Raw genomic sequence first — 13,881 nt, 5'->3', positions numbered from 1 at the left:
TGGAGCCCACATCCACCATTGGAGCTCATCTACATTGAAGACTCTTGCCGAGAGGTTAACGAGGAGTTGCCACTAGTTTTTTTTGAAGAGGAGCCCACTTGAATTTTGTTTTTTAGGAAGAGGAGATGTGACCAATTTTTTGAAGAGGAGCTGCCACCGAGATTCTATCTATCAAGGAAAGAGCAAACAAAAGAGACTGTCGCGAAGAGGTTGACCCTGCTTCGAAAAAAATTTAGTTTCGATCAATAGAAATGAGTTCGGGTAATTATTTTTGATCATTTTGACACAACATAAATGATAATTTTGGTTGAGCACTGGTGAATTTGAAAAATAAATTAGGGTTTGAAGTATATTTTTTTCCTCTAGAAATTGTTTCTTGTATATTTGAAATCTATGTAGTAAGATAAAAGAAATTCCAAAAAAATCAGGGTTAAAAGAAAAAAGGGGCAACAAAATTAGTTTTTTGTGCTGAAAATCCAAAAAAAAAAATACCCAAACCCTTCTGGAAAATCATATAGAAACCCTAGTTGAAGGGAGATTATGGAGAAATTCAAATTCAGAAAATTAGAAAGAAACCCTAATTGAAGGTAGATTGTGGAAAATAAAATATAAACCCTAGTTGAAGGATGATTGTGGAGAAATTAAAATTCAGAAATAAACCCTAGAAGCAAAGTTAGAAAGAAATTAGAAAGAAATGGCTAAAATGATGAATTCAAAGTTCATGGTGGAGAAATTTACCGGCAAGAACAACCTTTCTTTATGGAAACTAAAAGTTAGGGATTTGCTGGTGCAACAAGGGTTGAACAAAGAATTAGACTGGGTGAAGAAGAAACCTATTGGCATGTCAGATTTGGACTCGGAGGACTTGGATGCTTGAGCTCTCAATACCATCAGGTTATGCCTCGTGGATGAAGTTCTTTTCAATATATTTGAAGAAATTTCAGCAACAGGTTTGTGGGGAAAATTGGAAACTTTATATATGACAAAATTGTTAACGAGCATAATTTATCTAAAAAGGCAATTGTACAGTCTTTGGATGAAGGAGGGTAAAAAATTGGAGAACATCCAAATGTTTTTAATACACTTATTTGCCAATTGTCGGATATGGAAGTTAAAGTTTGGGAAGAAGATAAAGCTATCACCTTGTTGTGTTCCCTGCCTAAGTCATGGGACCACTTCGTTACCTCTATTAGTTTGAGCACAACTGAGTCCTTCGAATTGGATTCAGTTGTGGGAGCTCTGCTAGCCAAAGAAGTAAGGAATAAGTCCAATGTTGAAACTTCTACATCAGAAGCCATGGTAGCTAGAGGACGGTCAAAAGAAATAGGGGAGAAAACAAAGGGTTCTTCTGGGTCTAAATCAAAGGGTAAAAAGTGTAAATCCAAATGTTGATACTACAATAAAATTGGACACCTAAAGAAAGAATGTTGGAAACTAAAAGGGTTTGAAAGTGCAAAGAAGGAAGCAAATCAAGTTGATTAAGGTATGATAGATGAAGTTTTACCTGCTGAAGAATTATGTATGATAGATGAAACTTCACCTGTATGTAATGTCTCTCAGAATTTTGAAAGTTGGCTGTTAGATTCTAGTGCTTCTCATCACATGAGTCCACATAGAAATTGGCTTACTTCATATGAAGCTCTAAATGGCAGTTATGTGTTTATGGGTAATAATGTATCATGTTAAACTGTTGGGATAGGAAATATTAGGATTAAAATGTATGATAACATAGTTAGAAAATTAACTAGTGTTAGAAATGTACCTGAATTGAAGAAAAAATTGATTTCCTTGGGAGTGTTGGATTCAGATGGTTATAAGTTTACAAGTCAGAATGGAGTGTTGAAAGTCTCAAAAGGTGCCCTAGTTGTTATGAAAGTAGAAAACCTCAGAAATATCGATAGACTCAAAGGAAGTACTCAGGTCAGTGAAGCAACGATTGTGTTAGAGAAAGAAGAAGAAGGTACTTTCCTATGGCATTAGCGATTGGGCCACATGAGTGAGAAAGGTCTTCAGGTACTGATGAACCATAAATTACTTCCTAATTTGAAATCCTTGAAGTTGGATTTCTGTAAACATTGTGTGTATGGAAAATAGTGTAAACAGAGGTTTAAAACTGGAAGTCTTAATAGTAAAGAAATTTTGGACTATATTCATTTTGATCTATGGGGACCATCTCCTGTTGTATCGTATGGAGGTGATTTATATTTCTTAACATTTACTTATGATTTCTCTCGAAAATTTTGGGTCTTTATGTTAAAAAATAAAGCTAATGTATTCATTGTCTTTAAACAATTTAAATCAATGGTAGAAAAAAGAACAAGGAAATCAATTAAATTTTTAAGAACTAACAATGGTGGTGAATTTACTTCTCTAGAATTTGAACAATACTGTAAGGATGAAGGAATTGTTAGACATAAAAATGATGTTTATACTCCTTAGCAAAATGGTGTTGTTGAACGTATGAATTAGACTCTTATGGAAAGAGCCACAAGCATGATTAGCAATGCTGACCTGCAAAAATAGTTGTGGGCAGAAGCAATATCCACTACTTGTTATTTAGTTAACAGATCACCTTTAGTAGCAATTAATTGTAAAATTCCTGAAGAATTTTGGTCAGGTCAGGCTTGTGATTATTCACATTTAAGGATATTTGGTTGTGATGCCCATGCTCTTATTCCTAAAAATCAGCGTTCAAAATTAGATCCAAAATTGAAATTTTATGTCTTTATTGGGTATGACTATGCAGTGAAAGGATATAGGTTGTGGGATCCTACTTTGCGGAAGATAGTCATTAGTAGAGATGTAACATTTGATGAACCTTCTCTTTTAAAATCAAATGTTGAAAGAATTGATCAGGAATAGTTATCGCCAAATCAAAAAATTCAGTTGAAGGCTAGACCATTTTTTGAAATTTTAAATGAAGGAGAGAATTCTGAAGGAAAAGGTGATGAAGATACAAAGGAAGCTATTGAAGATTCTGAACCAGTTCAGCAACCAATCACTCTAAGAAGGTCTACAAGGGAAAGAAAAAATCCCAAAAGGTATGAAGATTCTGCATCGTCTTTTGCTTTGATTACTAAATATGGGGGACCTTCTTGTTATTAGGAAGCATTGGATGATATGGATGGTGATAAATGGGAAAAAACTATGGAAGAATAAATGGATTCCGTAGCCAAGAACAATACCTGGGAACTTCTAGAACTTTTTGAAGGGAGAAGCATTGTTGGATGTAGATGTGTCTTCAAATTGAAATGAAAATTTGATGGAAGTATCAAAATGCATAAGGCGAGATTGGTAGCAAAAGGATATTCTCTTCTTGAAGGTATTGACTTTCATGAGATTTTTTCACCAATTGTAAAACTTGTTTATATTCGTACCGTGTTGGCACTAAATAGATTACTTAACCTTTAGTTAGAATAGTTAGATGTTAAAACAACCTTTCTACATGGTGATTTGGATGAAGAAATATATATGGAACATCTAGAAGGTTTTGTATAAGGTCATAGAAGAAGATTAGTTTGCAAGCTCAGGAAATCATTGTATGGCTCGAGGCAGTCTCCCAGGAAAGGGTACAATAAGTTTGACTCCTTCATGGTGAGCCAAAATTTTATTAGAAGTGAGTATGATCATTATGTATACTTCAAGAGTTTCAGTGGCGTATTCATTATCTTAGTTTTGTATGTTGATGATATGCATATTACAAACAAAAGCATGGAAGAGATCAACAAGTTAAAGGCTCAACTCTCTAGGACGTTTGATATGAAGGATCTTGGAGCAGTAAAACATATTTTGGGCATGGAGATACACAGGGACAGGAAAACTGGTAAACTTTGGTTATCACAGAAGAAGTATGTGGAAAGAGTACTTGAAAAGTTCAGTATGAAAAGTGTGAAACCTGTTATTGTTCCATTAGCTTCCCACTTTAAACTTTCTTCGGTTTTGAGTCCTAGAGCTGATGAAGAAAAGAAATATATGTGTCGTGTACCATATGCAAATGTTGTAGGAAACTTAATTTATGTGATGGTCTCTACAAGACTTAACATTTAACATGCATTTGGAGTTGTCAGTCGGTTCATGTTAAATCCAAGAGAAGAACATTGGCGAGCAATGAAATGGGTGCTTCAGTATCTATGAGGCACAAGTGACCATTATATCATATTTAATGGTAGTGAAGGATCAATTTGTGGATATGTGGATGTTGATTATGCAAGTGATTTGGAAAAAAGGAGATCTACTACAGGGCCTTTACTCTTACAGGTGGAGAAATTAGTTGGATGTCAAAGCTTCAAGAAACAATTGCATTGTCCACTACCAAAGCACAGTATCTAGCTACTTAACATGCCAGTAAAGAAGCAATCTCGTTAAAGGGTCTACTTGATGAGATTGGAAGGATGTAGGAGAGAGTGAATGTATTATGTGATAGTCAAAGTGCTATTCATTTGGTTACAAATCCAGCTTATCATAACAAGACCAAGCACATTGATGTAAGGTATCATTTTCTGAGACATGTGATTGATGGCTAAAAATTAGCTCTCAAGAAATTCCATACACAGGAGAATTGTGCAAACATATTCATAAAGCAAGTTACAGTAGAGAAGTTTCGATGGTGTTTAGCTTCTCTTTCCTTGCAGAAGAGATGATGAATGAGCATGGGCAAGGGATTAGGAAAATTGTTGTCAAGGTGGAGTTTGTTGAAATGTGACAACGAATTGTGTAAAAATGAGTAAATTTTTTATCAGTTACTGCTAGTTAGTTTTATATCGAATAACAGTTATGTAACATAGGAGAGGGTCTTATAAAACTGATGAATATCTGAAATATTGTAATCATGGAGGATCATTGTTGATTTAATAAAGATCCAATCCTTTGCCCCGTGGATGTTGTAATCCTTCGGGATTTTTGTATAGTTAAGGATTTAGTTATAAATTAGGTATTTCTAGTTATAACTGTTTCAGTTATTTCTTTCAAGTATAAATGTAGCCTTCATTGAATGAATTAATATACAAATCACAACATTTGTACCAATGGAATTCTCCAGACTTCTTTTCAAATTCTAAGTCCGCTTTGGATATCCATGGGAAGTGCTTTGGAGATTTTGCGGAATTGAGAATGCCAATATTTCAAATATTTTTCACCATGCAAATGCAACCCAAGCACCATGAGAGATAGCGACAATCCGTTACAGGTTTCCAAAGACAGACTAACTACTTCTTCAAAACCCACATCTGGATAAGATTTTTCAAAGGCGTGAGAGCAGAAGAGCTCTTTCGAGTGTTGTGGATCCAGTCATAGGGGCTAGTATATGGACGACTCGATAATTCCCCAACTTATAAGAACATCCATATTACAAGAGGTAACTAAAGTCTACCTACTAAAGTGAAGTGGAAAATGCACTATAAATATGAGTGAAAAGAATAGTTTGAAAGCTCAATTGGAAGAAAATTCTTGGGTTAAAAAACGAGATTGTACCAAGCAATGTAAACTGAAAAAAAGAGGAGTGAAATGGAAAAATTAACTTAGAATAATCATTCAACTTGTCAATGAGAAAAAGCCAATTAAAACATACTTGTGAACCTCTTTTTCCTTGAAGGTAAAAGAAAACTTAATTGCAATAAAGAACCTTTGCACTATTTCCTCTCCCTTCAAGTCTGAAGCATGGTTTTCCCTTTTTCTCTTAAGAATAACTGAACCATGTAAACTAAGACAATAGTTTTACCCTTTGATGCTCACGGAGGGGAATGAGAATGAAGTGAGAAAGTCAAGGCATTGGTGTGATGGGAGATTAAATACATGAGAGGAAATTGATGTGGGGGTTAGCAAGTTTAAATCCAGATTAGTAGGACAAAGTCCACACCAAGACTGGCACAACTGTATCCCATTGTAGCAAGGAATATGACCCATAAGGAAGAATCCAATAACACACGACCTCGTCTTGCTCAAAGTTATAAGCCTTAAATAACGATCCCCACAAGGAAAAATCCAAGAACACATGACCTCATTCTGATCAAAATTATAGCCCTCAAAGAACAGTCCTCGAGCTAACAACTTTAATAAAAGAAAGAAGATAAAAATAAAAGACAATTAACTACTTATTCTAAGTGTAACCCTACAATATACTAGAAATAAACTACAATATTCATTTTAATACAAGAGATGCGATTTTAAATAAACACCCTCTTGATAAATTAATATTAAATGATTATAATTTATAAAATTTAAAGAAAAAAATATTCATTCATCTATTAATTCTGGTATTATTTTAATTAATTCTGGTATTATTTTAATTATTGTTAAACTTAAATTTGTTAAGCTTTGTATTTATAGTGTGTATGATTGCAAGTCAAATAAAAACAAAATTTATTAAGAACTACTTAACAACAATTAAACTAAATTCAACTAAGAAATTGCAGTGTTATAAAAATTCTAACTAAACAAAGCAAATGATAATATTTTATTAATTCTGGTATTATTTTAACTAATTCTTATATTATTTTAATTATTGTTAAACTTAAATTTGTTAAGCTTTGTATTTATAATGTGTATGATTGAAAGTAAGTCACATAAAAACCAAAATATATTAAAAACTACTTAACAACTAAACTAAGAAATTGCAATGTTATAAAAATCCTAAGTAAACAAAACAAACGATAATATTTTTTTTGAAGTAAAAAGGGAAGCTAAAACATTGCTCTTTAAGAAAATATTTAAAATTATAAATTGAGAAATTTTAATAATTAAAAGCATAGTATTAATCCCTTCTTGTAAAATATTTTAGTTGTATATTTTAAAACTTAAATCTTGTAAAATATTTTAGTGATATATTTTAAAACTTAAATCTTAACTATTTATAGTAATTACAAAATGATTTTTATCGGATAAGATTTAATATTATTTGAACCACTTTAAACCCAAAAAAAAATAAAAAAATAATATTAAAACGCAAGTTTAAATAAAATAAAATTAAAGTGAGTTATTTACCGAACATTAAAATTTAATTAAAAAATACACTATATTAAAATAAAATTAAAATTAAAACACATCCGATACAAAATACTAAACCTAATTTTAAAAACCCATAAAAAGTTAAAAGGTAACCTTCATGCTCCAACGAATTATATATTCAAAAACAAAAGTTAATATGTAAAAGGTTTACCAAAGTTTATTCACAATGTGACTCTATTTATTAGGTGCGCACATAAGTTGTGACTCAACAATTAATACTCAGTTATTTATCTCTCTAATTTTAGCCAACTCCTCTTCGGAGAGTAATTAGATTATTTTAACACTCCCCTTAATTACGGCCCGTAAACTAAAATTGACTCATAACAACTCAGGCCTGGTGGTGGTCTAATCTAATGTCTTAGCTAAAGTTACAACATCCAAATTTTTTCTATAAATCTATATCCAAAATTTTTAACAATATACATATTAGTTAAATAATTAAAATCTTTTTATTTTTAAATTTAAATGTCAAATAAAAAATAAAATATTCTCAGCTAAGCTTACAACATCCAAGTTTCTTCTATAAATTTAAATTCAAAACTTTTATCAATATACATATTAATTAAATCATTAAAATCTTTTTATTTTTAAATTAAAATATCAAATAAATAATAAAATATTCAAAATACATAATTCTAATTGATGTTCAAATTTTGAAATGATATCAAACTTAGGCTAACATTCATAATAATTAAAATATTTTTATTTTTAAGTTGAAATATGACATAAATAATAAAATATTCAAAATACATAATTCGAATTGATGTTCAAATTTTGAAATCATATCAAACCTATGCTAACATTCATAATTAAAATAAGTTTATTTTTACATTGAAATATCAAATAAATAATAAAATATTCAAAATACATCATTTTAATTGATGTTCCAATTTTGAAATCATATCAAAGGTAGGCTAACATTCATGAGTGATAAGGCTTGTAAAAATACAAAAATATTGTAAAGCAAAAGTATATTATTATTATTATTAAAAATTGATATTAAACGTGCATATTCCAATATTGCCATGACACCTTCACTATGTTTTGGTATTTAGGTCAATAATATTTATGTATAAATAGCTAAATGTACCAATCCTTTCATGACTATAATTGCAATTTTATCGTGATAGAATGGTCAAACAAATGATTAACCAATATTTTACACAAATTTTTTTTGGTATTCATGTTAATAATATCTATATATTATTGATATATCAATAGCTAAATGTGGTAATCCTTCCATGAATATAATTGCAATTTTACTGTGATAGAATGACCAACAAATAGTTAACCAATATTTTACACAAGATTGTATTTGTTTTCAAATTAATATTACCCTTCTCTTTGTTTGTTTTTTTCTGAACATCATGAGGACGAGTACTATCCCCTACCAGCTTACTTTGGTGAGCTGATTGTTTTATTTTATTGGATAGTTCTGTACGTTGAATTTCATCAGTCTTATTAATCTTTTTAGCCGTAAGAGGATCTGATGCAGGAGCATCCAGCTCCGAGGAGACAAATGACAGTTGACTGACTCACGGAAGGAGAACAGAACAGGACAAAGATTACGAGCTTGGGTGGACAGGTCATTAAGTTGGTTGTTGTTTTCCTTTTCTTTTAATTATTGTTTACTTCATTTTATTTCAGAGCATTTTAATTGTAAGTTGTTTTAGCTTAGGAGATGAATAGTATTTAGTTAACTCTTTGTTAAAAGAAACTAGATGGCAGTTATAAAATTCGAGTTGAACAGTTCAACTGAAATAGGGGAAGCAGTTATGCTCTCCATGTATTTAAAAACAGGAAAAAAAACAAAGGGAGAGGAGACCCCTTCAGCACAAGAATAACAGACAGCAAGACAAAACCTTTGTAACACAATTATATTATTTTTCCAATGAAATAATCTACTGCTGATATTTTCATATGTATGTATAAAATATTTTCTGTGTATTCTAAGAATGAGATAGGAACGAATAGGCACTAACTGCAACAGGAAGTGAAATAACGGAAGGACACCTACAGACATCCATTTGAAATCAAGTCTACAACAAGAAACATTCTACAGACACCCATTGTATCGAAACAACGAAAGAAGCGTTGCGGACATACATCTACAGCAAGCAAGAGCACAGAACTTTACGGTTGTTACAAAGGCAAACAGGTACCAAGAAATACAACCACTGTTTCATTTTTTCCTTTACAAAAATAACACAAGTATTGTATGCAGAAAGGGAGGTTAACTTAATAAAATTCGCCACATGACTGTGGATTGTTACCAAGTCACACAGATTACAAACCCCTGAATATTATCAAAATACAAAACGCCATTTCAAAGCCGCGACTCTAAATATTGTTACATGAGAACAGAGATACAGAAGTCACGAAACGCCGGAAGAGGCACGGACGACTCAACACAACCCTCACAGAACTAACACCTAAACTACCAAACCCTCCGTAATCTACAGCTACATCAAAGAAGGAGCAAACCCTACCAGTTTGCGAGGATAGTCAGGTTCGAGTGGAGCCGAAGGTTGAATGTGCCCAAAACCCTCGACAGCTAGCCACCAGGTCAACCTGCATACAAAACAGAGCGTGGTTAGAATAGAGTTTGGCAAGCCAGGGGTAGATTGAAACCAGAGAGCAAAGAAAAGGAGATGTGCAGCGAAAGAAACGCATAATACTTACAGACAAGTTGACAAGGAGACCGGCGAGACCGAACCCGATAACCCTAGCTGAACAAGGCACAAGAGCCGTGAGAAATTGTAACAGGAACATGAATAGAGTAAATCATAGAACCATATGTTACCTTCGGAGGCGAAGATGAACTCAGCAAACCAGGAGCGCTAAAGTTGCAGTCAATTTGTACAGTAAACACAGCTAAGTAACGAAAGCAGAAGAAACCAGGTGACAGAGAGCGCATATAAAACCAAAAACTTACCATTACACACAGGCGAAGACCAGCAAGGTCACGCGCGCCCAAGCAACTCATTAACACAATAAAGAAAGCCCGAAGGCACAGCAAACCACCAGGAACCGCAACAGAGTAAGACCCAGGACATGGCAGAGTGTAATGTCCATAGAAAACACCGTGGAGCAGAACCAAGTTTGAGTCCGGAGAGCCATCACCAAAACCCACCGAGCAGAACTTAACTAAGCCAACAGGAAGTAAAATGACCCGAAACGCAAAGAGTAGGGTTTAACAAAGGCGGGAGGCGGATAGACCAGGCGAACCGACAGGTGGCCATCCCCAACCGGGAAGAAGGTTGGTAATAAATATTTTCAGATTGAAAGCAGGTCGAATCTACGGAGATTTGACTTTAACCCATAAAAAGTGACAGTTCACCTACCGAGGGCCTGTAGAGTGACCACGTGGTTAAGTTATCCACGTCACCCGTAGGGCTGGGCTATCAAAAGTGGTATCAGAGCAGGTTTGTTGAGTAGGAGCAAATGGAGGTTGGCAGAAGAGGAAGAGGAAGAGGAAGAGCGGTCCGGAGGGTAGCAGAAGAGGGACTCCGTGAGGAGATCCGCGTCTTGCGAGAACGATTGGAAGCAGTAGAAGCTGGGGGAAGGAGAAACCCAGCAGATGACAGTGACGAAGATGTGGCAGAACCAGAAGATGAATTTGAGGGGGTGACACCGGAATTCCGATTGTTGAAGTCAGTTTTGCTGTCCAGTCATAAACCAAAACATGAGCTGTCTACTTACGACGGAAGTCTGTCTGCAGACGTGTTATTGGATTGGTTAAGTGAAGTAAACAAATATTTTGAATTTGAGGAAACTAGTGAGGACAAACAGGTGAAGTTCACCGCCACCAAGCTGAAGGGACATGCGTCCTTGTGGTGGGACAGCATTCAGGCGGAGAGGAAGAGGCTTCACAAACAGCCTATAAAGAAATGGTCCAGAATGGAGGCCAAACTGAAGGAAAAATTTATGCCGAAAGATTATCAGATTATGTTGTATAGACAGGTGTAGAACTTGAAACAAAGGGGAATGACTGTTAAAGAATTTACAGAGGAGTTTTATAAGTTAAATTTGCGAGCAGGGTATGTGGAAGACACCCCGGAGAAAACAGCCAGATTTGTGAATGGTTTGAGGGGGGAAATACTGGATGAAATCGGTATCCTTTCACCCCGGACGTTGGATGAAGCCTACCAGTTTGCACTGAAGGCAGAGGAGAAAATTAACCGGAAGCAAAACGCCAGGAGAGGAGGTGGAACTGGCAGGGGAAAAGGTAAGATGTTTGGCAGAGGCCGAGGTACAGGTTCAAGTGAAGAAGGCAGCAGTTCTAAGTCTGCTGGAACAGCAGAAAAGGACAATAGCACTAGAGGAGGACGACCACCTCAGCGAGGGCGAGGAAATGGTCGGGGCAGGGGAACTGTCCAGTGCTATCGCTGCCACAAATTGGGACACAAGTCGTATGACTGTCCTGAAGGTGAACCAGCAGGTGGAAGAGGAGCTTATGTTGCTCAGTCAGAGGATGCTGAGGCAATACCTCAAGAAGCGGAAAACGCACCAGAGACAGGTGAAGCTTTGGTGTTGAATAAGGTGCTGTTAAAACCAGCAAAAGAGGTTGCAGAACCGGATCAGCGAAAGGCTTTGTTCCGAACTGTCTGCAAGTCACAGGGTAAGTGCTGCAAACTGATCATTGACAGTGGGAGTACCGACAATTTAGTGGCTGTGGAGATGGTGGAGAAGCTGGGATTAAAAAAATTGAAGCACCCTACTCCCTACAAAGTGTCATGGCTGCAAAAGGGACATCAGCTGTTAGTTGACGAACAGTGTGAGGTGGAGTTTCAGATAGGCAGGTACAAGGATAAGATTCTCTGCGATGTCATGCCAATGGATGTCTGTCACCTACTGCTGGGACGACCTTGGCAGTTTGATAGAAGTGCAGTTCATGACGGAAAAACCAATTGTTATAAGTTTATTAAAGATGGGATCAAGCACACGCTTGTACCCATCAAAGAGGAAAGTGCAGCAGAAACCAGTGGGGTGAAGGCATTGCTGATGGGCGGAAAGGAATTTATAAAACAGATTGAGGACAGCGAAGTAAATTTTGTTGTCATAAGAAGACCAAAGGCAGTGGTACTACATACGCAGATTTCAGATTTGCCCGAAGAAGTTCAAAAGCTGCTGCAGGAATTTGGGGACATCGTGGTGGATGACCTTCCAGATGAACTACCACCAAGGAGAGGTATTAGTCACTGTATTGACTTTATACCAGGGGCAAGTCTGCCAAATAAAGCAGCTTATCGTATGAGTCCTAAGGACCATGAAGAAATCAGGAAACAGGTCCAGGAGTTATTGGACAAAGGGTTAATTCGAGAAAGCATGAGCCCCTGTGCAGTACCAACCGTTTTGGCTCCGAAGAAGGGAGGAGAATGGCGAATGTGCACGGATTCCAGAGCCATAAACAAAATTACTGTTAGGTACAGGTTTCCCTTACCAAGGATGGACGATATGATGGACTGCCTGAGCGGGGCAGCTTATTTCTCGAAAATTGACTTGAAGAGTGGATATCACCAGATTCGAATTCGAGAAGGAGATGAGTGGAAGACAGCTTTCAAGACAAATGAAGGCTTATATGAGTGGCTGGTGATGCCATTTGGGTTGAGCAACGCTCCCAGCACATTCATGCACCTGATGAATGAGGTACTGAAGGAATTCAATGGTAAGTTTGTAATAGTTTAACTGGACGACATTTTGATTTTTAGTAAGACTAAAGAGGAACATTTCAGGCATTTGCAGAGTGTGTTGAGGAAGCTGCAGCAAAACAAGCTGCTAATTAATCTGAAAAAGTGTAATTTTTTTCAGCGAGAATTAGTGTATCTGGGTTTTGTAATTGCAGAAAATGAACTGAAAATGGACCCAGAAAAGGTGGCAGCTATAGTTAGCTGGCCTTCTCCGAAAAGTTTATTTGAAGTCCGAAGTTTCCATGGGCTAGCAAGTTTTTATAGGAAGTTAATCAGAAATTTCAGCGAGATCTGCGCACCTATGTTGGATACGATCAAGAAGGCAAACCAGCCTTTTCACTGGACCAAAGCAGCAGAAAGTAGTTTTCAGATTTTGAAAAAGAAGATTACCGAAAGAGCGATATTGAGGCTGCCTGATTTCAACAAACGTTTTCAAGTTCGTTGCGATGCCAGTGGTACAGCCATTGGGGCAGTACTTAGTCAGGAGGACAGACCAGTCACTTATTTCAATGAAAAGCTGAACGAGAGCAGGCAGAAATACTGAACCTATGACAAAGAGTTTTACACAATTGTACAAGCCTTGAAGCATTGGCGACATTATCTGTTAGGTAGTGAGTTTGTTTTATTTACGCATAACTCTGCATTGCAGTACATTATGTAGCAACATAAATTGAACCATAAGCATGCAGCTTGGGTTGAGTACCTGCAGAATTTTACATTTGTACTAAAACACATTAGTGGGCAAGCAAACAAGGTGGCAGATGCACTGAGTAGAAGGACATTGCTTCTACAGGAAAGCACGATGCAGGTTTTGGGCTTTGAGCACCTAAAGGAGCTGTATCAAACAGATACCGATTTTAAGGAGGCCTATGAGGCTTGCCAAAACCCTCTGTTGAGAAATAGCAGCATGTGGTTGGACTATAATCTACAGGAAGGATTGCTGTTTAAGGGAGGGCAGTTGTGTATTCCCAACTGTTCTATGCGAGAGAACATTATTCAGGAAAAACACAGTGCGGGTCTCGCTGGACACTTTGGTATAGACAAAACGATTGCTCAGGTACGACATTTCTATTTTTGGCCAAAATTGCAGCGGGATGTGCAGAGGTACGTGAGTAGATGCAAAGTTTGTCAACTGGCAAAGGGTCACAGTCAGAACACTGGTCTTTATTTTCCATTACCTATTCCGAGC

The 13,881-nt window shown here is 36.0% G+C and overlaps 1 protein-coding gene across 1 annotated transcript; it reads left to right on the top strand.

Moving 5' to 3' along the window:
• The first annotated feature begins 10,989 nt into the window (after window positions 1-10,989).
• LOC149267175 (uncharacterized) lies at window positions 10,990-13,236 on the top strand. Its single transcript, XM_089410407.1, has 2 exons — window positions 10,990-12,389; window positions 12,969-13,236. Exons 1-2 carry the CDS (start codon window positions 10,990-10,992, stop codon window positions 13,234-13,236), a joined length of 1,668 nt encoding a protein of 555 aa, XP_089266533.1.
• Window positions 13,237-13,881: the final 645 nt, after the last annotated feature.

Source organism: Pinus tabuliformis, chromosome 6 (genome assembly GCF_031772625.1).
Source record: "Pinus tabuliformis cultivar Carrire ecotype Pingquan chromosome 6, CPIR1, whole genome shotgun sequence".
Lineage (NCBI taxonomy): Eukaryota > Viridiplantae > Streptophyta > Pinopsida > Pinales > Pinaceae > Pinus > Pinus tabuliformis.
The sequence above is the reverse complement of the archived record's forward strand: the minus strand, read 5'-3'. Positions and strand labels throughout refer to the sequence as shown.

Bases quoted from the DNA above. Each gene is read 5' to 3' on its own strand.
- LOC149267175 (XM_089410407.1), top strand. From the start codon at position 10,990: ATGACTGTTAAAGAATTTACAGAGGAGTTTTATAAGTTAAATTTGCGA. The intron at 12,390-12,968 runs GTGCACGGATTC...GAAGTTAATCAG, and splicing joins AAGGGAGGAGAATGGCGAAT to AAATTTCAGCGAGATCTGCG.